This window comes from Muscardinus avellanarius, assembly GCF_963383645.1.
Source record: "Muscardinus avellanarius genome assembly, chromosome: X".
Lineage (NCBI taxonomy): Eukaryota > Metazoa > Chordata > Mammalia > Rodentia > Gliridae > Muscardinus > Muscardinus avellanarius.
The window spans coordinates 9,025,365-9,049,357 of record NC_137792.1 but is presented as its reverse complement, the minus strand read 5'-3'; the positions used below and the strand labels follow the sequence as shown (position 1 = coordinate 9,049,357).

The window sequence follows — 23,993 nt, the reverse complement described above, 5'->3', positions numbered from 1 at the left end:
CAGGAGGATCTTGTGGGTTCCAGGCCAGCCTCGGCTACTTAGTGAGGCTCTCTGCAATTTAGTGAGACCTTGTTTCCAAATAAAAATATAAAATAGGGCTGGGAGTGTAGCCCTGAGGTAGAAGGCCCCTGGGTTCCATCCCCAATATCACACACAAATAATAATAATAATAATAATAATAATAATAATAATACGGCATTGCAGAATCTAGTTTTGTTGTATAGTGCAGAGTAAATGCTAGGCAAGTGCATGTAGCATGTTATAAAATGAGTAAATTCATCATATGCTTTGTTTTTGTTTCTAGGGCAAAAGCTAACAAATGTATATTAACATTAAAACTACTGGGAACAGGATTTAGAATGTGGAATGTGTTGTCTCTGAGCTGAGAGCCTGTTTTACTCTCTTTTTCAGGTAACAGAGGACACATATCTTTAATGGCTTGCTCTCAGAACTGATGCCTAAACCATCTCAGCATGGCCTGTAGAGGAGGGGGTGGGCATGGCCCGCCTCCATCAGCTGCACTCTCCCTCCCTAGCCCCGGAAGTCTTTCCGCCTCTAGAACCCAAACCCATAATATATGCATGGTGTCTGACTTTTTCTACCCAAATATGGGAGGCGTGGAAAGTCACATTTACCAGCTCTCTCAGTGCCTGATTGAAAGAGGGCACAAGGTCATCATTGTGACCCATGCTTATGGAAACCGAAAAGGCATCCGTTACCTCACTAGTGGCCTCAAAGTCTATTACTTGCCTCTGAAAGTCATGTACAACCAATCTACAGCCACGACCCTCTTTCACAGTCTGCCATTGCTCAGGTACATATTTGTTCGGGAGAGAATCACAATAATTCATTCCCATAGTTCCTTTTCTGCCATGGCCCATGATGCTCTCTTCCACGCCAAGACAATGGGGCTCCACACAGTCTTCACGGACCATTCCCTTTTTGGATTTGCTGATGTCAGCTCGGTGCTTACAAACAAGCTTCTAACTATATCCCTTTGTGACACAAATCACATCATTTGTGTCTCTTATACTAGTAAGGAAAATACTGTGCTAAGAGCAGCACTGAATCCGGAAATAGTATCCGTCATTCCTAATGCTGTAGATCCTACTGACTTCACTCCAGACCCACTTAGGAGACATGATAGTATAATAACTGTTGTTGTTGTCAGCAGACTTGTTTACAGAAAAGGTAATGATATGATAGCTACATTTGCATTGTAGTCTTTTTTTCTTTCTAAGAAAGCTGTTGAATACTTGTATATAATGATTGTTTGGGTTTTCATTTTGCTTCATGGTTTTATAACTAATTCTGCATTAACTATAACAAAGCAAGATCTAATGTGGGCTTACACATCCGAGAGGAGAAATATTTAGAGTGGTGATGAATGCCACCCCCCACCCATTGGCATTTCGGTGGTTAAGGAAAAATCAAAATAATAACTTGATGCTATTGGATCCATATGATCTTTTTAAAAAATTTAAATAGCCCCGCGCATATGTGGTCATAAGGAAAGGACAGAGCCGTCCACCAATGGCCCTTTCTTTCTGATTGTTAAAAGTAATGTCTTTTCATTGCAGATGTTTTAAAACCTAAGGAAAGCGCAAAGATGAAAACTAAAATCAACTGTACCTGTATTATTCAGAGATGACCCTAATGAATATTTTGATTTATCCATCTCCTGTCTGTATGCCTATGTACCTATGCTCAAAATCAGTGGGCCTGTTCTGCACACTCCTGTTTTGTAGCTTGCATGTTTCATATAATATATATATATATATATATATATATATATATATATATATATATATGACAATAATAACACAGTGGCAGGTAAGTGATAAAGAAAAGAGTTAGATGGCCCAGGGTCCGAGCCTGCCTCCATTGTGTGATCAAGGACAAGTTACTTAACACCTCTAAGTCTCAGTTTCTTTGCTTGTTTAATTTAGGCAACAAGGGAGCTTGGTGAAGGTTCAGTGATGGTTCCTATAAAATACTAAGCCCAGGTTGCACTTGATAGGTGTCTACTGTTATCAAGGAGGATTTTCTTTTAGTTGCTGTACAGCATGAATGCACATCACTATAAGCTTGCTACCAGAACTCTAAAACTGTCTGGTTATTAGAAACATAGAAGTAGCCTTCTGTATGCTATTTTCCAGTCCTGTTCAGCAATTAAAAATGTCTGAATTGGGGCTCATCAAAAAATACTACACACACTCCTGAAATGTTTGAACATAACTCACAATGGTATTAACATGCTGAATTGTCAATAGTTTGATTGCAGGGCTGCAGGCTTCAAGTACTGGCTCATTGGTTTCCACCGTATCGTCATGCAGAGTCACCATCACAAAGCATAATCCACCATTGGCACTTGGGGTTTCTTTTAAGTGGGCTGCAAACCTAAAGGTGTATAAAGCAATATGCTTCTGCATTTTCAATTTGCTTTCAATTTTACATGGTGGTTCGGGTCACCCCTCATCTAACAGTAACTTTTTTCTGTTACTTTCCTTTATTGGGCTTTTCAAACCATTCACCTTAGTTTTCATGGAAACTGATGTTGGTTAAAGTGATATTTAGCTAAATTACCCAAGACAGTGACAAGTACAGCTGGAATTAGATTTGTGAACAAATACAATGGGTTCTCTATAAACATGAAGCCTCACAGTATGCTACGGAGTGGCCTGAAATCTGGATGTAGACTCTAATCAGTGTAGTTCACATTTGGACTAGAAAGTTGTGGTTGGCCTAGCAATCCACTCAAGTGGAGGTTGGTGAAGAAATTTTAGCTGATCTGAAATCTTTTTTTTTTTTTTTTTTTTTTTTTGGTGGTACTGGGGTTCCTGGAAACCCTTCTACCTCCGGGCTACACTCTCAGACCTATTTTTTATATTTTTATTTGGAAACAGGGTCTCTTAAGCCAGTGCGGCTGGCTTCGAACCTGCGTGATCCTCCTGTCTCTGCCTCCCAAGCGCGGGGATTACAAGCGTGCGCCACCACGCCTGGCTTGATCTGAATTTTTAATGAAGAAAATCTGAATGGGGCCAGGAGTATAGCTCAGTAGTAGAGCGCTTTGCCTAGCATGTAAGACCCTGGGTTTCATCCCCAGTACTAAGGAAAAAAAAATGACCCAGATATGAACAAACTGGCATTTATCCTGAATCCCTCATAGGATAATGGTGATGTGTTTGTTTTAACTTTAGAAAATGTGCCTAGATTATTTAATTTCAAATAGTATGCCTCTGTGAGAGAGCTAGCTATGAGGACGTTGCATGTGTAATTGAGGACCAGCAAAATTAACTACTCATACAAAAGTTAAACCTGTCACTAATGTTTTAGGTATTTATTTATTTTTTGGTGGTACTGGGGGTGGAACCCAGGGGCTTTCTACCTCCGGGCTATACTCCCAGGCCTATTTTCTATTTTATTTGGAAACAGGGTCTCACTAAGTTGCTGAGAGCCTCACTCAGTAGCTGAGGCTGGCTTTGAACCCGCGCTATCCTCATGTCTCAGCCTCCCAAGCGCAGGGATTACAAGTGTGTGCCACCATGCCTGGCTCATGAATGTGTTCTAAGCAGCTGAGCTAACCACCAACAAAGTGAAGGGACGGCTTTTCCTGTTCTTAATTCAATCCTCAACAAATATGTATCGAAATAAGTGCCATATGCCAGCCACCCTGCCCAAAGTACCATTCTGAGAAGGAACAGCCACATCCATAGTGCAAACAGTGAGCAGTTGAATAGATGGCCCATTTCTTGTTAACAAATTAATTTCTTCAGGAGATGCTCATTGTGCCAGATATCAAAGGCCTATTGGAGTAGATTAGAAAGAGAGGCTAAGTCCAAATTCTCCTTGCCCAGGTTTCCCGGCTGGCTTCTGCGCCCTTTTCTCTCCTCCAGCCTGTTCTGCTCTCAGCCAGGGATTTGCAGTGCTCAGCATGCAAGCAGGCACGGCCTGCTTCTTGCTATAGTGGTAATGACAACCTACCATTTGTATTCTGCAGTGGATAAAGCCTGTTCAAGGTATACTACCTCACTTGACCCAACAACTGTAGGGTAGATGTTATCTGCATGTAACAAAGAAACTGAGTCTCAGAGAGGGTAAGTAACTCGCCCAAGGTCCACAGTAAGTAACAGATGGCAAACGAGAGCCAAGCCCATCTTGAGTTGAGACCTGCTTGTTCCCCTACCCTCAGCCCGGCCACTGTTATCCTAGGATAAACCAGAACTCTTTAAAATAGTGTTCGACAGAGCTTTAAAAGCAGTTTAAGTCAGGAATTTCCTTTTCCTATTTTGTGTATAGCTGTTGAAAGTCTCTGTATGTTCCATTGTACTAGACTCTTAGAGACACAAGAATAATTTTTTATAGTGAGGAAAAAGCCCTCAATACTATTCTTAGAATACTATTACAAAGCTTTGATAGTATTAATCAGTTTCATTTCTTACAAGGTGATTATCAGGAATAAGTAACATAATGCGTTTAAAGTACAGGGCTTAATGTAGTAAACATTCCGTAAATGTTAGCTATTATCAGCAATTATGATAATTGCTTTATTTTTTGTTTGTTTGAAGAATAGACTCAACATTAGGAAGGTGAGAGAGAGGCTGGGGGATAAAGAAATTGTAGGAGGCCGAATGTTAAACGCCATTAAGCCATTTCAGGTTCATATAGAAATGTAGTTGATGCATTTGGCAATAGGTTTGAAACTAAGATAACTCAGAATTTAATGAGAAGCCCTCATCATTCAGAAAACCTTTATGGGAATTTACTTTTGATACATGCAATCATATTTTGAAAATAATAACAGAATTTATTTAATGAAGCCCAGTTTGCATCATTTAATGAAAACAGCACTGTGTGTGTATATGTATATATATATATTATATGTATATATAATTCCTCCAATCATCTGTTTTATAATTTGTCTGCCTCTTTGGGTGAAGATGGACATAAGAAATGCAATTTGTGTGTGTGCTTACATTTTTTAAAATTAATATAGCCGGGCGTGGTGGTGCACGTTTGTAATCCCTGTGCTTAGGAGGCTGAGACAGGATGATCACGCAGGTTTGAAGCCAGCCTCAGCTACTTAGTGAGGCTGTCAGCAACTTAGTGAGACCCTGCCTGCTTCCAAATAAAGTATAAAATAGGTCTGAGGGTGTAGCCTGGAGGTAGAAAAGCCCCTGGGTTCCAACCCCGGGACCCCACAAAAAAATTAATACATTCCCCAATAGTATTAGCATTGCTGTCACTTTGGATGGCCTCTAACTTTTTCAGACTAGTAGTACATATTTTATTATTATATCCTTTTGAAAAGGAACCAAGATGTATTCTATTGTTCTAGAGACTATAATAATCTGACAGTTGAGATCCTGCTACATTTACTTACACTTTGGAGTAGCGGGCTATAGCTGGTCTGGATGAACTATTTTTTGTGTGCATGATACTGAGGGTTGCACCCAGGAGCATTCTACCTCTGAGTACACCCAACCCTATTTTATTGATTTTGAAGCAGGGTCTCGCTAAGTTACTGAGGCTGGGCTCAAACTTGTGATCCTCCCCTCTCAGCTTCCCAAGTACTGGGATTATAGGAGTGTGCCAGCACTCCTGGCTGAACTACTCTTGTAAACTTTGCTAGTACTGTAATGCTCATTGCAGATTTCTTTGTACAAACAGCATTTTAAACAAGGTGGAGGCAGCAGGTAGACTTTGTTGCTTAGTCCTTTCCCGTGGCAGGAAGTGGATTTGTAGATTGATAGTTTTATAGCTGAAAGAGACCTTGGACTTCAGGTTACATGTCTCTGCATCCAATAGATCAGGAGACTTTGCTGTGATCAAAGGGCTTGCTGGTTAAAAAACAAACTTGGACAAGACCTATATCTCCAGTCAGATGTTCTGCTCTGGAGAAAGCTAACCCAAACCTTAGCCACCTTAAATATAGAAATAGGTGATTTGTACAAGTGAATAACATAGAGAATAATATGTTGGAACAGGATTGTCTGTATTTTGGGTATGTGGAAGGTAGCCGTGCATGTTAAGAGTATGTATCTTCAAGAATTGCAACTCTTGGGAACCACTGGCAGTTGGTGAACCGTTATACTCTTCCTGGGAAAGATTTAAGTAAGTCTGTTCATCTACTTAGAAGAAGGCATAGTTACTACTTTTCAAGTTAAGTGAATTCTCAGTACTGGTGACATTTTTGCATTTAAAAAATATTAATATCTCTAACCTTCAACTTTATATTTTCAGGGACTGATTTGCTTAGCGGTATAATACCTGAACTCTGTCAGAAATATCCGGATTTAAATTTCATTATTGGAGGAGAGGGACCAAAGAGAATCATTTTGGAAGAAGTACGAGAAAAATACCAGCTACATGACAGGTATCAATGGGGAAAATATCATATATATTAGGTTTTGACTACCTGCTTGCTTTAGGTGTGTTGGCTTCTTCTACACATAACTGATATAAAAATGCAATACATGGACTGTTTTTTAAGAATTTATATGAAGTGAGAACACTTAAGTAAAGAATTCACAATTTAGCTGGATGTGGTGGTGTATACCTATATTCCAAATACTTGGGAGGCTGAGGCAGGAGGATCACAGGATTGAAGCTGGCCTCAGCAACTCAAACCCTATTCAAAGATAAAATAGGGCTGTAGGTATAGCTCTCAGAGGTAGAATGCGCCCGGGTTTAATTCCCAGCACCACATGCACAAAAAAGAATTCACAATTTTATTTTTCCATCAGCCCTATATTATTTGACTTTGGAGGCTTCATGGGATGCACAAAAAATAGCTGATTTTTTTCATTAGTGTTCATAGATTTCCAAGCCATACTCTGTTTTGATGTAAATAGTACGGACAAGAGCTGGGCGTGGTGGTGCACGCTTGTAATCCCAGCATTTGGGAGACTGAGACCTGGAGGACTGCGGTTCGCAGACAGCCTCAGCTACTTAGTGAGGCCCTCTGCAACTCAGTGAGTCCCGATTTCAAAATAAAGAATAAATAATAGGGCAGGGGGTGTAGCTCAGAGGTCAAATGCCCCTGGGTTCCATCCCCAGACCCGCAAAAAAAAAAAAAAATAGTATGGACAAATCCTGTAAATTGCTCCGCTCATATAGGTTTACACAGGTCTTTTCTTCTATAAGTTAAATAACTCATGAGGTTTGTATATGTGAAGCAGCAGTTTAAAAAAGGCCATTTTCCTCTTAGAAATGACACTTTAACATCCAGCTATCAAGGTGTATTAACATTTTCCTTAAGTTGAGCACAGTGACACACGCATGTCATCCCAGTACTTGGGAGGCTGAGAAAGGAGAATCACAGGTTCAAGCCCAGCCTTGGCAGTTTAGCAAGACCTTGTTTGGAAATAAAAAAAAATATTTAAAAAGGAGTAGGGGTAGCTGGACGTGGTGGCGCACACTTGTAATCCCCATGCTTGGGAGGCGGAGACAGGAGGATCGCGCAGGTTCGAAGCCAGCCGCCCACGCTGGCTTAGGAGACGCTGTTTCCAAATAAAAATGTAAAAATAGGTCTGGGAGTGTAGCCCAGAGGTAGAAGGGTTTCCAGGAACCCCAGTACCACCAAAAAATGTAATCCCAGCATGCATGTGGCAGAGAATGGAGGATCGTGGTTCACAGACAGCTTCAGCTACTTAGCGAGGCCGCTTGCAACTCAGTGAGACCCTATTTCAAAAATTAAGAATAAAAATTAGGGCCGGTGGTGTCATTTAGAGGTAGAATGCCCCTGGGTTCCATCCCCTTTACCGCAAAAAAAAAAAAAAAAAAGGATTAGGGGTATAGATCAGAGAACATCCCCCCTCCAATCCCTAGTACCAAAACAACATTTTTTTTATTAATTAGTCAGCCATAAAGAAGAACAAAATTATGTCATTTATAGGGTAATGGCTGGAACTAGAGAACATTATGCTAAATGAGATTAGGTAGTCACAAAAAGTAAAAAATCAGGTGTTCTCCCTAATATGTAGAAGCTGGGGGGGGGGGTCATAGGAAGAAGTCTAGATGAAGGAAGAAAAACCATAGATAAGCAAATAAGGGACCTAACTGGGGGTGATGGGAAAGGAAAAGAGGGAGATTCCCTAATGTACATGATATACATTCATCCACATATCAAAGTCAATCACTAAGCCAAACAGGAGAAGGAAAGGAGAAGGGAGGGGTTGGTGTGGGAATGGGGGAGAGCTTTAAGAGTGTTTCTTTTAAATTGGTGTTTAGTGATAGAAATCTTTTGAGGTGGAAAATAGCATGAGTAATCTAAATGTAAGTGACTTAGAAATAAAATTTCTTCTACCATAATTTTTTACTCCCTTCTTTCCCTCTCATTTCAAAACTCAGGGTGCGTCTTTTGGGAGCTTTAGAACATAAGAATGTTAGAAATGTCTTGGTTCAAGGACATATTTTTCTTAATACCTCCCTCACCGAAGCATTCTGCATGGCGATTGTGGAAGCAGCCAGTTGTGGTTTGCAGGTAAGAAAGTTTTAGAGCCTACACTGTTGGGGTTTCTGTGTTTGCAGTTTGAAAAATAATGAAACGTCTGGGGTAACACTTTTTTTAACTTGGTTTTGTTGATTCTTCTGAGGTGTTATTATGGTGAGCCATCTATTCTTCTTTTCATTTTCAGGTTGTGAGTACCAGGGTTGGTGGGATTCCTGAGGTGCTTCCAGATAATCTTATTATTTTATGTGAGCCTTCAGTAAAGTCTTTGTGTAAAGGGTTGGAAAAGGCTATTTTCCAGCTGAAGTCGGGGGCATTGCCGACTCCAGAAAAAATCCATAACATAGTAAAGACGTTCTACACCTGGAGGAATGTTGCCGAAAGAACTGAAAAAGTATGTCAAATGCCGAGAAAAGAGTCTGTCTGAACTCTTAATTGATGTTTCAATATATACATTGTTTTTCTCTTATATATAAGTTTGCTCTTGATGTTTTGGATTAAGTCTACACATTTCCACGTGAGAAGAAATGAACTATGCATTACTTTGGATATACATGCTGGGTTAAGTGTCTATTGAAACCATTGCATTTGACTTGCAAATACCAGCAATGAAGTCTAGCCCACTCCTTAAATTGGGCATAAGGAAGTTAGAAAATTTTCTAGAAGTCACAGTAGGCAAAATTAGTATTAAAATCTACTCGTAGACATTTTCTTAAGGCTGCTTATAATTCTTTTTTGTTGTTGTTTGGTAATAGGGGATTAAACTTAGGGACATTGTACCTCTGAGCTATACCCCCAGCCCTTTTTATTTTGAACCTAAATTGCCGACCTCAAACCTGTCCTCTTTTCTCAACCTTCCCAGTGCTGGGATTATAGACATGCTTCACCACACCTGGCTCACTCTGCTTATAATTCTAAAGGACATAGCTCTATTAGCAAATACATTATTTGAGTGATTATAGCAACTTCTAAGTTTGCTAATGTTTGATTCTGGCTTCTTCCCAAACCCTTTTGCTAACTACTGAGATTTTCTACAGATACATAGTTTTTGCCTCTTTGGGCTGATGGAGAACATAATAAGCTCAAGCTCAAAATAGACTTAAAAAGTTGCGGAAATGATCACAAATAAAAGGCAGCAATAGAAAATTTCCAAAAGGATAGGTACGGGGGAATAGAGTGACACCTTTAGGCAGGAGAAATGCTTCCTGATTGTGACTTGGGAACATCATTTCTTCAATTCCCTTTCATCCTTTAGGTCTTTCTCTTGCCTCATCCTCACTTAACAAGTCGAATGGAACCACTGCACTTCTCAGTATGTAGAACTCCTAAACCAGGAGGATAGGCAGATAGAGTCTGGAAAGAAAGTGGTAGCTTTAGAGTAGTGCTTATGGTATCAGTATACACAGTGGTACAGTGAGTTTCTAGCCTGCGATAGGGAGCCAGGTGGAGCTGAAGAGAATAGCTCTTTACTGTTGTAAGACTTTCTGTCTTTGTTTAAATTACAAATTCCAGTGTATAAGATGAGCTCACATTTGAATAAAACTGATTATGCATAATATTTTCATTGAAATAATTACACATAATATTTTCCATTGAAATATGAGACTTTTCATACCCTCAAACGTTGTTGACTAAAGTGTCTATGAGACACTCTGACCTGGAAGTCTTGTCAGCCATATGTAATAGTTACCTTTTCCTCTGGAAGTTGGAATCCAGGACAGATTACCTGTGGCAGTAGGTGTCAGAGTCACCTGGGTAGTCTCTTCAGACTATATACTTCTACCTTCCTGCCCCTTGCCTCCCTAAGCACTCCTAGATTCTAATGTGACCCTGGGATATGATTGGCAGGGATATTTGGCAAGACAGGTTGTTTTGATGATAACAGCCCTGTTCTCCACCATAATTGAGAACCACAGCTCTGTAATTTGTGACTGGAACCTCTTGATTGACATCATATAATCCTCAGAGAAGAAATTCAGGGGAAAGGAACTATAGTGATAGTTTGTCAGCATATGTTCAAGAAGCTAATTAGGAGTTTTTGTTTCCGTGTGTGTGTGTGTGTGTGTGTGTTAGTTACTGAAGTTTGAACCCAGGGGTGTTCTACGTCTGAGCTACATCCCCTACCCCCCTGTTTTATATTTTATTTTGGAAAAGAATCTTCCTAAGTTATTGAGTGTCTCACTAAGTTGCTGAGACTGGTCTTGAACCTGTGATCTTTCTGTCTCAGCTTCCTAAGTACTGGAATTATAGGCATGCACCTGTAATCTACTCATTTATTTATGTTTAAAGTAATAGCAAATCATCTATATATTTTTGTATTTTGTACTCACCAGTACTTTATAGTATACTTTTAGAAAAAAAAGTAAAAGCTAAGCGTGGTGATGCATGCTTATAATTCAAGCATTTGGGAAGTTAGGACAAGATGATTGTGGTTTGTGGACAGCCTCAGCTACTTAGGGAGGCCCTCTGCAACTTAGTGAGACCCTGTTTCAAAATAAAGAATAAAAAATAGGGCTGAGGGTGTAGCTCAGAGGTCAAATGCCCCTGTATTCCATTCCTAGTACCACACAAAAAAAGCAAATCCTCATCTGTAACAGGTTATCACATTCTCTTCATAGTAATACATTGTTATATCATTTAAGATAACAAATTAACTGATGTGAATGAAAACTGGATAAATTTTTCAGTTTGTATTTGGTCTTTTAACTCTAGGACAGTTCGATCCTTTTGAACTTTTTTTCTTTTATCAGAATTCTTTTTTTTTTATTGGGGCATTGTAGCCATACATCTTGATGAAGTTCAGAATGGTGGAGGCATACATACACACAGCACTCATTGAGCCCTCCTTCAATTCCCACCCTATGCCTTCCCCCTTCTCTCCTTCCTGTGCTCAGCATAGTGATTGACTTATAGGTTTGTGTATATACAATGTTCATTGAGGTGTTTCCCTCCCCTCTTCATTTCCCTCTGCTGGGTCACCTTCTTCTTTCATCTAAGGTTTCTCCCTCTATGTCTGAAGTGTCTATGTTCTGTTTTCTTCCTAGCTTCCGCATATTAGGGAGAGCATCTGACTTTTCACTTTTTATGACTGACTAATCTCACTTAGCATAATATTCTTCAGTTCCATCCATTACCCTGCAAATGACATATTTTGTTCTTTTTAAATGGTTGAGTAAAATTCCATTGTGTACGTATTCCATAGTTTTGTAATCCATCCATCTGTTGATGGACATCTCGGCAGGTTCCATAGTTTGGGTATGGTGAATTGTGCAGCTGTGAACATAGATATGCATGCATTACTCTGGTAGTTTGGTTTCCATTCTTTTAGGTAGATACCCAAGAATGGTATTGCTGGGTCATATGGTAGGTTCATTCCCATTTTTCTGAGAATCCTCCATACTGTTTTCCAAAGTGGTTGCACTAGTTTGCAGTCCCACCAACAATGTGTTAGAACTTCTTCTCCACATCCTCACCAGCATTTGTTGTTTGTGTTTTGAATGCTTGCCATTGTAATTGGGATTAGGTGAAATCTCAGGTTTTAGTTTTGATTTACAGCTCCCTTGATTGCTGATAATATTGAATATTTTTATACATTTGTTGGCCTTTGTATTTCTTCTTTTGTGAGGTGTCTAGTTCACTTGCCCATTTTTTTTGTCCGGGTCTGGGGATGGAACTGGGAGGCATTTAACCTCTGAGCTACACCCCCTGCCCTATTTTTTATTGTTCATTTTAAAACAGGGTCTCACTAAGTTGCAGAGGGCCTCACTAAGTAGCTGAGGCTGGCCAAGAACCGCGATCCTCCAGTCTCAGCCTTCCAAATGCTGGGATTAAAAGCGTGCACCACCATGGCCAGCTACTTGCCCATTTTTTGATTGGGTTATGTGGGGTTTTTTGGGTAAGTTTCTTGCGTTTTCTGTATATTCTAGATATTAGTTCTCTATCAGAGGAGTAGCTGGCAAAAATCTTTTCCCATTCTTTTGGCTGTCTGCTGAGGTTTTTGCTAGTTTCCTTTGCTGCACAGAACTCTTTTTTAGTGTAGCTGTCATTTAGAAAATGGTTCACAAAATTAAATTGGAGTTTATGCTGAAAGTATACTTTTTCAATTAGAGTTCACCAGCCTCCACATAGTTCTCAACTTGATCCTGATCAAAATGTTTGTATTTAAAATGCACACAGCCGGGCATGGTGGCACACACTTGTAATCCCAGCATTTGGGAGGCTGAGACCCAAGGACTGCGGTTCGCGGACAGCCTCAGCTACTTAGTAAGCCCTTTGCAACTCAGTGAGACCTTGTTTCAAAATAAAGAATATAAAATAGGGCTGGAGGTGTAGCTCAGAGGTAAAATGCTCCTGGGTTGTTCTATCCTTAGTCACACACACACACACACACACACACACACACACACACACACACCATGGTCCTCAAGGTCGAAGAGCTAGATGAAAACATTCCATACCTACCAATGGCCTCTGACCTATAGAATTTACACTGCGTGTCAGAATTTTATTAAATTCAAAAGACCATTTACAGGTCTAATATCTGAATCTGAGTACAAGTAATGTTCAACTGTGATTAAAAATAGCATCGCTAGCACATTTCATGTGTTCTAAACAAGCGTGTTTAAAGATCTTTGGGGTTTTTTTTGTTTGTTTTGCGGTACTGAGGATAGACCCCAAGGGCCCCGTACCTCCAAGCTACACCCTCAGCCCTAGTTTTCAGTCTTTTTTTCATTTTTGAAACAGGGTCTCACTGAGTTGCAAAGGGCCTCACCGAGTAGCTGAGGCTGGCTGTGAACCTCGATCTTCTGGTCTCCGCCTCCCGAATGCTGGGGTTAGTTACAAGTGTGCACCACCACGCACGGCTTCTTTGTTTTTGTTTTTGTTTTGTTTTTGTTGGTTTTTATTATTTTACAGTTGAATGCTCAGCAGTATTTACAAAGCAAGTCTCTTGCTACCAGTTCTCAGCAGCAAACTCTGCTTTCTCTGCCAACTTTGACCTGCACTGCCAACTAAAACCACATCTTCACCTCTTGTACTTGCAGTTTGTGAATCTAGAGCCTCACTCTAATCCATGCCCAGGAGCATGAAAGGCCTTGCATGGCTGCTGAAAGAAGAGCCTGTGTATGTAACCCTAGAATCGCCCTAGATTGCAGTATTCTGCTTGCTGGCGATGTCTGCCGGACAGTGGCGAGAGCTTTCTCTGCCCAGTCAAGGCATCTGAAAGGCCCATTTTATTGGCTTAAGCCCTGCTGAATTAAATATTCCCCTGCAGTGGTGACCCAAAAGAGCTGTGCAGACTTTGCAGGACTTTGGTATTCTAGAGCTCCCAGGGAAGAGGACGTGTACTTTATTCTTTGTATCATACAGTGTCTAGCCCTGCATTTAGCCCAGAAAAAGTCCCTGATAAGCATAGAATCAAATGACAGTAAGGCCCTGTGATCGAGTTCATCGATAACATTACTGTAACAACACCAACCAAACCGTGAGCAACTTGTATTTTTATATGTTTCAGAAACATTGCCGGTCAGTGCAGGTTGCCCATTGTTGTGAGCCCTGTAATGGGTGCAAACACTCATCCTTGACTTTGTCCCTGCAGGTTTATGAGCTGGTGGCAGCGGAAGTGGTGCTGTCGATAGAAACACGACTGGACAGGCTCATCTCTCACTGTGGCCCAGTGACAGGCTACATCTTTGCTTTGTTGGCGGTGTTCAACTATGTCTTCCTCGTTTTCCTGCAATGGATGACTCCTGACTCTATCATTGATGTTGCAGTAGATGCCACTGGGCCACGGAGCACCTGGACTCCGCAGTATCCTCATGGGAAAAAAACAAAAACGGGTGAGAATGACAAGGAGACGAAGAGCAGATAGAAGAAAGCTTGACTTGTCCACTTTGAAACATTTGTAACAATTCTCTTCCGATGATTGAAAATAACCTTTGCTTTTTTTGAGTTTGATTTTTAAAGTTAATTTAGTAAGTTATGCTACCTCTCGACCATTTGACGTTTTATTTTATGGAAAGATAAAAACTTATGCAACTCCTGAGTGTAGAAACTCCTTGCACTTCTTTAAAATGTAGGTGAGAACGTTTAAGCCACTCAGGTATGACATTTTTCAGATTACTGAAATCCTTCTAGCAGAGATGTTTTAACATTATATTTTGAGAGCTTTGGGTGCTGAAGGGCCAAACGTTTCTGGGCATTTTTGGCCAGTTTTTAATGTTATACCATTAGTTAGGCATTCACCAGATGTTTACAAGTTTTTCGTTAGGGGAAGTACAACAATTATGTGAACAACTTTAAGTCATGTTCATATATATATTTATTAGACATTTAAGTCATACTCTTAAAACATTACTGGGTCCATGCAGTAAATTGTTACATACGATCAGGAGGTTTCTTGAGCAAGATTAGTTACCAGCATGTTTTGAGTATTTGCTTATGTATAAAATGTTGAACTAAATTCTTCCTGCTGTTAAGGATCACGGATGCATTCACTCTGTCTGTCGTTCAGATGGCTTCTTTCATCATAGTCCCACTTGACATGAAATGGTAAAATATCTAACATGCCAAAAATGCTCATGCTAGTTAATGCCAGGAAAAAGTCGCTGGCATACCCTTAAGTACTTCTTCGGGTATGTTGTATGCATTCTCCCAAGCAGAGCTTCCATCGTAGTTACATTTGTGATGAGACTTTTTGCTTTTGAATTCTAACGACCGGTATCACTGTTGATGATAGTGCAGAGAAACGTTCCACAGTTTTTAGTGCGTAATTTAGTCCTCTGTAACTGCCTTTGTGTTTTCTGAGCAGAATGTACAAGGTGTGCCATCTCCAAACCAGCTGCTACCCTGTCCTTTTGATATAAGTCACTACCCTTCACTGTGGCCTAGCTGATGTCTGATAAGTATTGTCAGTGTGCAAAACAGCTTTTTTTTCCCCCAGAATGTTTTATTTATAGCAGACCAAGTCTGAAAATGTTAGGAACACTGTCTCTATGTGGGTGGATATCATTAACTGTAATTGTTATTGCCCAGAGCCATGGGTTTTTTTAACCCCAGACTATCCACATGGTGTGTATTATTCATTCTTTTAACTCTTTAAAATGAGTTTTTGTGAGAGAACAGCTGTGAAATCAAAAACAATGAGGCACTTGTGAGTGTGCTAGATAGATTCTGTCAGTATTGTGATTCTGTACAGGATTTTTTAAACAATAACAGTCAGCAAACTTGTTACTTTTTAAAAAGTATCTTAATATGCCTATTACCTGGTTGCCACTGATACAGAAGAAATACATTTGTGTTTTGTTTGTGCTGAAACACAAATTCCAGAGTGCAATTTTTAAAATCTAGACATTAAGGATTCTTTTGTCAGCAACAAGTGGACGAATCCAAACCATTCAGTCTTACTAGGATTTTTATGCATTGAAGCTGACATAAATATGAAATAGTGCCAATATTCATGGTAAAGCGAGAAATGGTTAACATTTGGTTTTATTCTACTCAGCAATTTGTAAAGGCACATTGCTTATTTCTTTTAATTTTGCTTCTTAATGTTCTACAAAATTGTCACTTGTTTCTTCAGTTATCATTTACTTAAGATGAAATTGGGATTTAAAATTAAGGGATTTTTTTGCATGTAAAATTATGTAGTTTAAAAGTTATGATTATTTCTCTTTTTTTAACAACTAGTTCTACATTTATTTGTCTTACATAAACCTTAAGTTTCAGGCTTTCTGGTTACTTTAATTGTAACTGTCAGTGTTGCACTAGGCAGTATGTGGAAACATATTGTTCTACTTGTTACTTACATTTATCTGAAAGTGAATTTTCCTTGATGAGGGATTAATTACCAATTTATTGTATTTCTTTGATGTTATAGACAGTTGCATATGTAAATCTGGTTTGTTAAACATGCTACATGTCCAAAAATAAAGGCGAGAATGACATTTTGAAAATTTTCTGAGTTTGTCTTATTTAATGGTCAGAAGATTATTCAGTAGTGGAATAGTACTCTGCACCCCCCTTACTTTCTTTTTTAGTGTAAATGTGTTGCTTAATCCATTGGCAAAATAGGAAATATCTTTCAAATGATGAATCGTTCTATCAGCTTTTATTTCTAAAATACACGTTCTTTTTCACTCATGGACTGGCAAGTTCAATTGCTTCTTTGTCTCCTAATCCAAACAAGCCCCTGTTTTTCAATGCACTAGAGTTAGGTACTTCCAAGCTATACCCTCAGCCCTAATTTTTATTCTTTATTTTGAAACAGGGTCTCAGTAAGTTGGGGAGGGCCTCACTGCGTAGCTGAGGCTGGCTGAACCTGTGATCCTTCTATCTCAGCCTCCCAAGTACTGGGATTATAATTGAGCACCATCACACCTAGCATAAGTATTATTTTTAACTGGTCATTTAAAAAAAAATTTTAGGAGAAGGGAATGACCGGGGGCCTTCTACCTCTGAGCTACACTCCCTATTTTGTTTTTATTTTGAAACAGGGTCTCACTAAGTTACTGGGAGCCTTGCTAAGTTGCTGAGGTTAATTTGAGCCTGAGGTCCTCCTGTCTCGGCTTCCCAAGTCAGTACTTGGAATTACAGGCATGTGCCACCACAGCCAGCTCATATTTTAGATGTGGGTTTAGTCTTTAATCAACCTCAGATTAATAAATCTTTAATAAACCTCTTATAAATGAAGAGAAAATGAAATGTTCCCAGTAGTATTTTCTACTAAAACAGAGTGTATTATTTGTACTATTTTGTATGAACATCAAATAACTTTCTTTGTTTTCTCTTTGAATTGGAGAAGTGTCTTAACTTTCAACACTGCCTGTAAAATGTTTTCAGATATGAATCTTGTTTGTTCGGTAGCAGCAAGTTCTAAAACTCCTGAGTGTTTCTGGTTCAACAGAAATTTCTTTCTTAAATTTCTTTATTTAACATTGCCCTGGATGTCAGCATATGCAACCACCAAATCAGAGTTAGATTAGAACTTAGAAACTGAGTTCTCGGTAACAGGAGCACCGAGTGCTAGAAGGTTTAAAATAGATGTCATATGATACCAATTATAACTCGGTGAAATTTTGCAGTCCTGGGAACCTATACAGAGCATAAGCCAAAATGGAAGATGGTCCTGTTTTCTATGGCTTTAAAAACATTTTTATTACAATGTTTGCTACCTTTTTTTTCTTCAAGCTTTTAATTAAAGTTTTTTTGGCTCTCCTAACTCATTTCTATATCGTCAAAGGAAATAGAAAAGAAGCAGCTAGGATAGCAGAAGAGATCTATGGTGGAATTCCAGGTAAAAAATAATACGTGAATTTATTCCCAGTACTTAAAAATACCCTTCTAGGTAATTTTACTAGTATTTCTAGAAGGCATATTTACCTTATATTTTGAGTGGAGTGGGCAGTTTAAAAAATTTATCATTTCAATTACCAAATGGTGTTGGCTGCACCAATTTGTGAAAGATTCCAGCTTTTTTTTTTAAATAATTTTTGTAAGTTGGTAGAGCTATTCGCAGTTATTATTTAAGAAGTAAACAGAATAGTGGCTTTCTAAGAGTATTTTTAAAAGCCTAATTTCTACAGGCCAAAAGAATTAAATATAGAGCATTATTTTTTAATATTTATAAATCAAACTTTAAAATGAATAGTACTCAAACAAGACTAACTTTCCTCAGGAAACAGAAGGACCAATCAATTTGATTGAAAGCAGGCAACTTGACATGTAGATCTATTTTGGTGCCGTCATTTGCAGATGGAAATGATTAACCCTTTGTCAGGAGAAACTATCAGAACCTCTTCACTAACCCCATGCAAAGCACCACGGGTTATTTTATATGAAATGCCAAGATTTGGGTGAAACATCTTAAAGACTCATGCTTTGTAGAGATCTGTCTGCCTTTCTTTCAAGAAATAATTTACCTTAACTTCAGTGAGAAACTACAAAAATGAATAAATCCCGATATCTCTATTATGGCCGTTGATTGTCATTGAATAGAGGAGTATTTATTCATAAACAGAGTTTAGAATTTCCTTGTGTATTTTAGTGTTCACAGGGTGCCAGGATTACATCATTCTTTATCTAGTATCCATTTCAATTTGCATCCCGGGTTCTCTTTCAAAAGACTTATGCGGTGTGATTCCAATCCACTAGACAATTTGGAAAACATCAGTAGTCTTATCTAAAGAAATAAGACCTCCAAGGACGAAGCATCAGAATGCTTCAATTCACTGGGGAAAATGAAAAGAATTTTGAAGTTTCAGAAAGTGTCAGAAGGCCTGGACTTTGGAAAGAAATTTCTTTTGGGGATTACATTTGTCATACATTTCAGGGAGGTATGTTATTTTGACTGGTGAAAAAAACAATTACTGCTGCTCTCTAGTTTCAAGATAAGCATGATCTGGAAAGCTGTTTTCTAGTTTAACTTGTAAATTTGGGTAAGGACTTTTAGACTATTCAGTAATAATTTTGATATACTCATGGGTATGTCATCCTCATGGTTAAAACTGAGTAAAGTCCAAAAAAGTATCATCAGGGTGTCAAAAATATATTCTCCCATTGTGCTTGCACATTATTTCTATCTAGGGCATCCTTAATGGAGTATACTCTGGAAGGTTTTTTTTTGTAGGCAAAGTCCATGTGAACATGGTTTGATTTTGAGTCTGGAGCCAGAATTCAAATCTCTGAAATAGATTTCTTCATTCTCTATCTCAAATGGCATTACCTGTTCAAGCTCTTAGGACAGTATTTATTTAATTTGCAAGTAGCTTAGTGCTTTAAGGTCAAAAACATATTTTCAGTTATTATTAACAGGAGACAGAGGTGAGACTGATAGATGTTGATATCTCAGTTTAATTTCCTTTGTGTGTATGTATGTGTTCACACCCCACCAATAAAGACAATATACAGATTTGATATATTTTTTATAAAAATAGTATGGTAGTAACATGTCAGACTGATCAATTTTACATGATTGTAACAGGGCTTTTTTTTTTTACGCTGTTAGAAAGTATATTTAAAAATCAAGCACAAAAATTAGTGGAAGTGTTAAACCAGAAATTGTCTTTGCTGTTCTTTGGTCAGATAAAAAAAATATTTGTTGGGAATATAGATGACATTAAATCAGTAAGTTAGCTAACTGACTTATAGCAGTCTTAGTTCAAAGTTAAATTTCTCTTGAAATTTTATATTCTGGAGTAATTATTTGATTTGATGGTTTAAACTGTTAAGTTTGTATATAACTTCTCAAAGTTGAGTTAAGCTATGGTTGGGTCTTACTAAGTTTGATCTTTCAAATATCTTTGTGTATTTTGGCAATTGTGTGTGTGTGTGTGTGTGTGTGTGTGTTTGAAACTTTGTCTTTTGAAGTTATGTCTAGAGAACTGGGTACATTACTGGATCCTCCCTTCAAACAACCGAGCCACAGATATTTCTGCTAGTACTATCTTTCTCTAGAGAGACATGTTGTATGATTTTTAACCTTTGCCAACTTAGTATAAGCTATATTTAGTACCATCACATGGTCATTGAAGATGATGAAAGTAAGATATAGTCTGACAAAATCTGTTACTTACAACCTTTGGTTCACACATGTTTCAGATTTCAGGAGTTTCTAGATGTTCAAAAGATTATACAGTGTGCAAACAAATAATCACACTAAGTGAAAATAGAAGTAATAAATTGCTTAATATGAGTCCTGGCCATGTTTTTCTGCCAAAGGAGTTTGTATCCAGTACAGAGGAAAGTTTGATTTTCAGAATTTGGGGGATTTTGTGATTGTAGATAAGAAGAGGTATAGTACCCTATTTTATAAAACAGAAAAACACCCAAAACCCATTTTAATTAAGTCTAAAAACCCCAAAAAACTATTTTAATTAAGTCTAAAATATTGGTTCTCTACTCAAAATCCCTTGTTCCAAAATCAAGAGACTCAGCTTAATCGGATTGCTATGCCTCTGCCATACTCAACATCTTGACTCTTGTTTTTCCTGTCTGTTTCATTCCAATACGATTTTCTTGTCTTTCTTCCATTTTTTGCCCCAGCCTCTATCTAGCCTTCTGCTCTTATTTAGTTGTTTCCCATGCCGTGGCCTAACCATCCTCTGAGTGGCTACATATCTTAGGTGCTTGCTGGCTCTTTCCAAATGGAGACAACTAGTTTCTTTTTTTCTTTTTTTGGTGGCACTGGGGTTCCTGGAAACCCTTCTACCTCCGTGCTACACTCCCAGACGCACTTTATACTATTTTTTTTATTATTTGGAAACAGGGTCTCCAAAGCCAGCGCGGCTGGCTTCGAACCTGCGCGATCCTCCTGTCTCCGCCTCCCAAGCGTGGGGATTACAAGCGTGCGCCACCATGCCCGGTTGACAGCTAGTTTCTGGCAGGGATTCTGCTTCCCCACCTGTCAACTTTAGCTCAACTCTCCTATCCTTAATGGGTTCAAAGGAGCCTTCTTTCTAATATATTTCATCGATTGCATTTTGTCTCCCAACCGGAAATGGATATGCTGAAAACATTCATTTTATCTAAGTTTATTATAATATTGTAGATATCTGGGAAATGTTGTTATATTTTCCAATTATCTTGGTTTTTCTGAAAATATCTCTAATTGCCAGGTGTGGTGGCACACATCTATAATCCCCAGTTACAGGTTCAAGGACAGCCTCAACAAGTAGTGAGACTCATCAACCTAGGAAAACCCTGTTTCAAAATAAAAATAAAAAATGGGGCTGGGGTGTAGCTTGGAAGAAAAATACCCCTGGGTTCGATCCAAAAGTATGATAAAAAAAAATAACCAATTTTGTTAGGCTTTTGCCTATATTTTGTTTCAAATTTGAAATTCCTTATGAATTTTCTTCTCTCTGGATATGGGTAAAGTTGCTTTATATGATTTCAGAACTTGAATAAAGAGAATAAAGATTATTACATGTATACCAGACATTATAATCACTAAATGGTCCTTGGTAATAATAAACCAGTAATCTCAAATCCTTGTTAAAATTATATAGGGTAAAAGTTCTAAAAGTTTGTATCACATTGAACCTCACTATGATGTTTAATTATAATACTCTAATCAAAGTAAACATTTTTTAAAAAAATTAAAAAGAGGAATTGGTTTTTATCTTGAATACTTAAAACTTTTCTGAACCATCTGAACCAATTATTGAAATATGGGTAACTCTGGTTGTCATGTAATTATTATTCAAAGAATCTTAGAACTAGAGATATAAATCACATTCTGAGAAAAATACAAAGAGGAAATATAAAAATACTTGGACATTTTCTGTCCACCTCATCAGGAACAAGCAAACATATTTGTTGAGTAAACTATCTTCATAATGTGTTTGCAGCCCTGTGACCCAGGCAGGCTGCCAAATAACTAAAAATAGATTTACTTGGAGAGTCTAGTTGCATATTTCTCGAAAGGAATGGAAAAATTTTCAACCTGCCAAATAATTCTCATCCTTAATTTTTCACAATTAACTCCAATTTTTAAAATGTGAATGAGTGAGAGACTGTTGGGAAGAAAAACAGGAGACCTCCCACCATTGGGGTATCATTGTGAAAAACCCTTCTAGGTCCTTTGAAGCAAGTGTTAGAAAATGGGACTGGAGCCGGCCGTGGTGGCGCACGCTTGTAATCCCTGCGCTTGGGAGGCTGAAACAGGAGGATCACACGGGTTTGAAGCCAGCCTCAGCTACTTAGTGAGGCTCTCAGCAACTTAGTGAGACTCTGTTTCCAAATAAAATAGAAAAAAGGTCTGGGAGTATAGAGCGGAGGTAGAAAGCCTCTGGGTTCCACCCCCAGTACCAAAAAAAAAAAAAAAGAAAAGAAAAGAAAATGGGACTGGAAAGGTTATTTCCTTGAGAATGATTTTGTTTTCAGTTGAGAAACAAATTATTTCTGCATTTTAGGTGGTAACATATGCTCATTTCACACCGTGTATCGAGAAGAGGTTGATGTCAAATCATCTCACCACCACAGTGTCTGGCTAAGTTGCTGAGGCTGGCCTTGACCCCTGATCCTCCTGTCTCAGCTTCCCAAGTACTGAGATTACAGGATTGCACTGCTGTGCCCAGCCAGAAACCAGTAGTTTTTAAAGCCAGAAAAAAGTGTTTTCTTAGCCGGGCGTGGTGGCGCGCGCTTGTAATCCCAGTATTCGGGAGGCTGAGACTGGAAGATCGCGGTTCACGGACAGCCTCAGCTACTTAGTGAGGCCCTCTGCAACTCAGTGAGACCCAGTTTCAAAATAAAGAATAAAAAAAAATAGGGCAGGGGGTGTAGCTCGGAGGTTGAATGCCCCTGGCTTCCATCCCCAGACCCGCAAAAAAAAAAAAAAAAAAAAAAAAGAAAAAGAAAAAAAGAAAAAGTGTTTTCTGAGGTTCCCAAAACTTGGTTTTCAGTGCTACTTCTGACATTTACTAGCCATGAGACCTCTTCTTGTGCATTTTGTGGTGTTCTCATTCCTAAAGTAATGTTCTCCCCCCCTCTTCTGAAAGCCATAGGAAACTAGGAAATATGTAAGTTTCGCTACAGCGTACCCGAGAGGAAGGGGCCTGGTATTTCACTCTCAGGTTAGAAGTCTACTTAAGCAGTGACTTGCTGAAGTGTTGTACTCTGCTACTCAGGAAAAAAAGAGAGTTGGAAAGCAGAGATGTGGTAAGAGAGAAGCCCAGGACAGCCACCCTTTCCTATTTCTTGGTTCAAGGGAAGCTGGTGCCCCAGACTCGCCACTGCGACTTCAGAAGCATGGGGTTAGAGTTGGCAGCATCAGAGTTGCTGCACTGTTGGGGAACACTAGAAGTTGCCAAATGCTAGTGAGTAAGAAAGATAGCAGGGTTGGCCTCCTCTCTCAATGAACTGGGGCAACAAGTTTCTGTCGCTCTTGCTTATCCCACCCCAAACCACCAGAGGAGCTGTCACCTAGAAGGAGGAGGTGATAGCTGTTTGGGGGCCCCTAGTTGCTTGCTGGACCAGAGAGATCTACCCTACCCCATAAGTGGGGCGAGGCCAGGAGGTGTGAAGGGGATCGGCGATGACATTTTCAATGGGTGCTAAGTCACTTTTTAAAAAGTTTTAATGGATTTGTGATATAAATCCAGAGAAGTACACAAACCTTTAACAAATAGCTAGATGAATTTTCACAATGTGAACAGTCAAGAATCAGAATCCAGGAGCAAGAGTTATGTGTATTCAACGTGGCTCCCACCATGCCCAAGTCTTGCCAGTCCGCTTTCCTCTTCTGGTTGCTTTTGACTCCTAACACCCAAGGTGAGTTTGCCCTCCTCTCCTTCACCCTAACAGAATCGTACAGCACATGCTCTTTTCGTATCTGGCTTCTTTCACTCAACATGAGGATCCTGAGCCTTATTCATGTTGTGTGTATGGATCATGTTTTATGGGACTAATGAGTAACAGAAAGTTGCTAGAGAGTATAGAATAAGAAGAGGGTGGGTTTAAGATCTTCATTTTCAGTACAAAAGAGGATCATCACAGCCTGCATGAAGACAAGCTTTAGAAATAATGAAGCCATTTCATGTTTGCT

At 39.0% G+C, this 23,993-nt stretch overlaps 2 protein-coding genes across 4 annotated transcripts in view; both read left to right on the top strand.

The window, feature by feature from the left end:
• Positions 1–473: 473 nt before the first annotated feature.
• On the top strand, positions 474–14,321 carry PIGA (phosphatidylinositol glycan anchor biosynthesis class A; the record flags this gene model as incomplete). Its single annotated transcript, XM_080718800.1, has 5 exons — positions 474–1,191; positions 6,244–6,376; positions 8,353–8,485; positions 8,640–8,846; positions 14,049–14,321. The coding sequence occupies 5 exons, from the start codon at positions 474–476 to the stop codon at positions 14,319–14,321; spliced, it is 1,464 nt and encodes a 487-aa protein (XP_080574926.1).
• Positions 14,322–17,491: 3,170 nt separating this feature from the next.
• ASB11 (ankyrin repeat and SOCS box containing 11) overlaps positions 17,492–23,993 on the top strand; it is a gene marked incomplete at both ends in the record, with an annotated part of 28,895 nt that continues 22,393 nt past the window's right edge. The window contains one exon of one of the 3 annotated variants that reach the window (XM_080718273.1): positions 17,492–17,744. In XM_080718273.1, the coding sequence (XP_080574399.1) occupies positions 17,564–17,744 (181 nt within the window). Of the gene's footprint in view, positions 17,745–18,665; positions 18,784–23,993 lie in introns of those variants that run through there. The other 2 variants (XM_080718274.1, XM_080718275.1) reach the window with 2 other exon arrangements.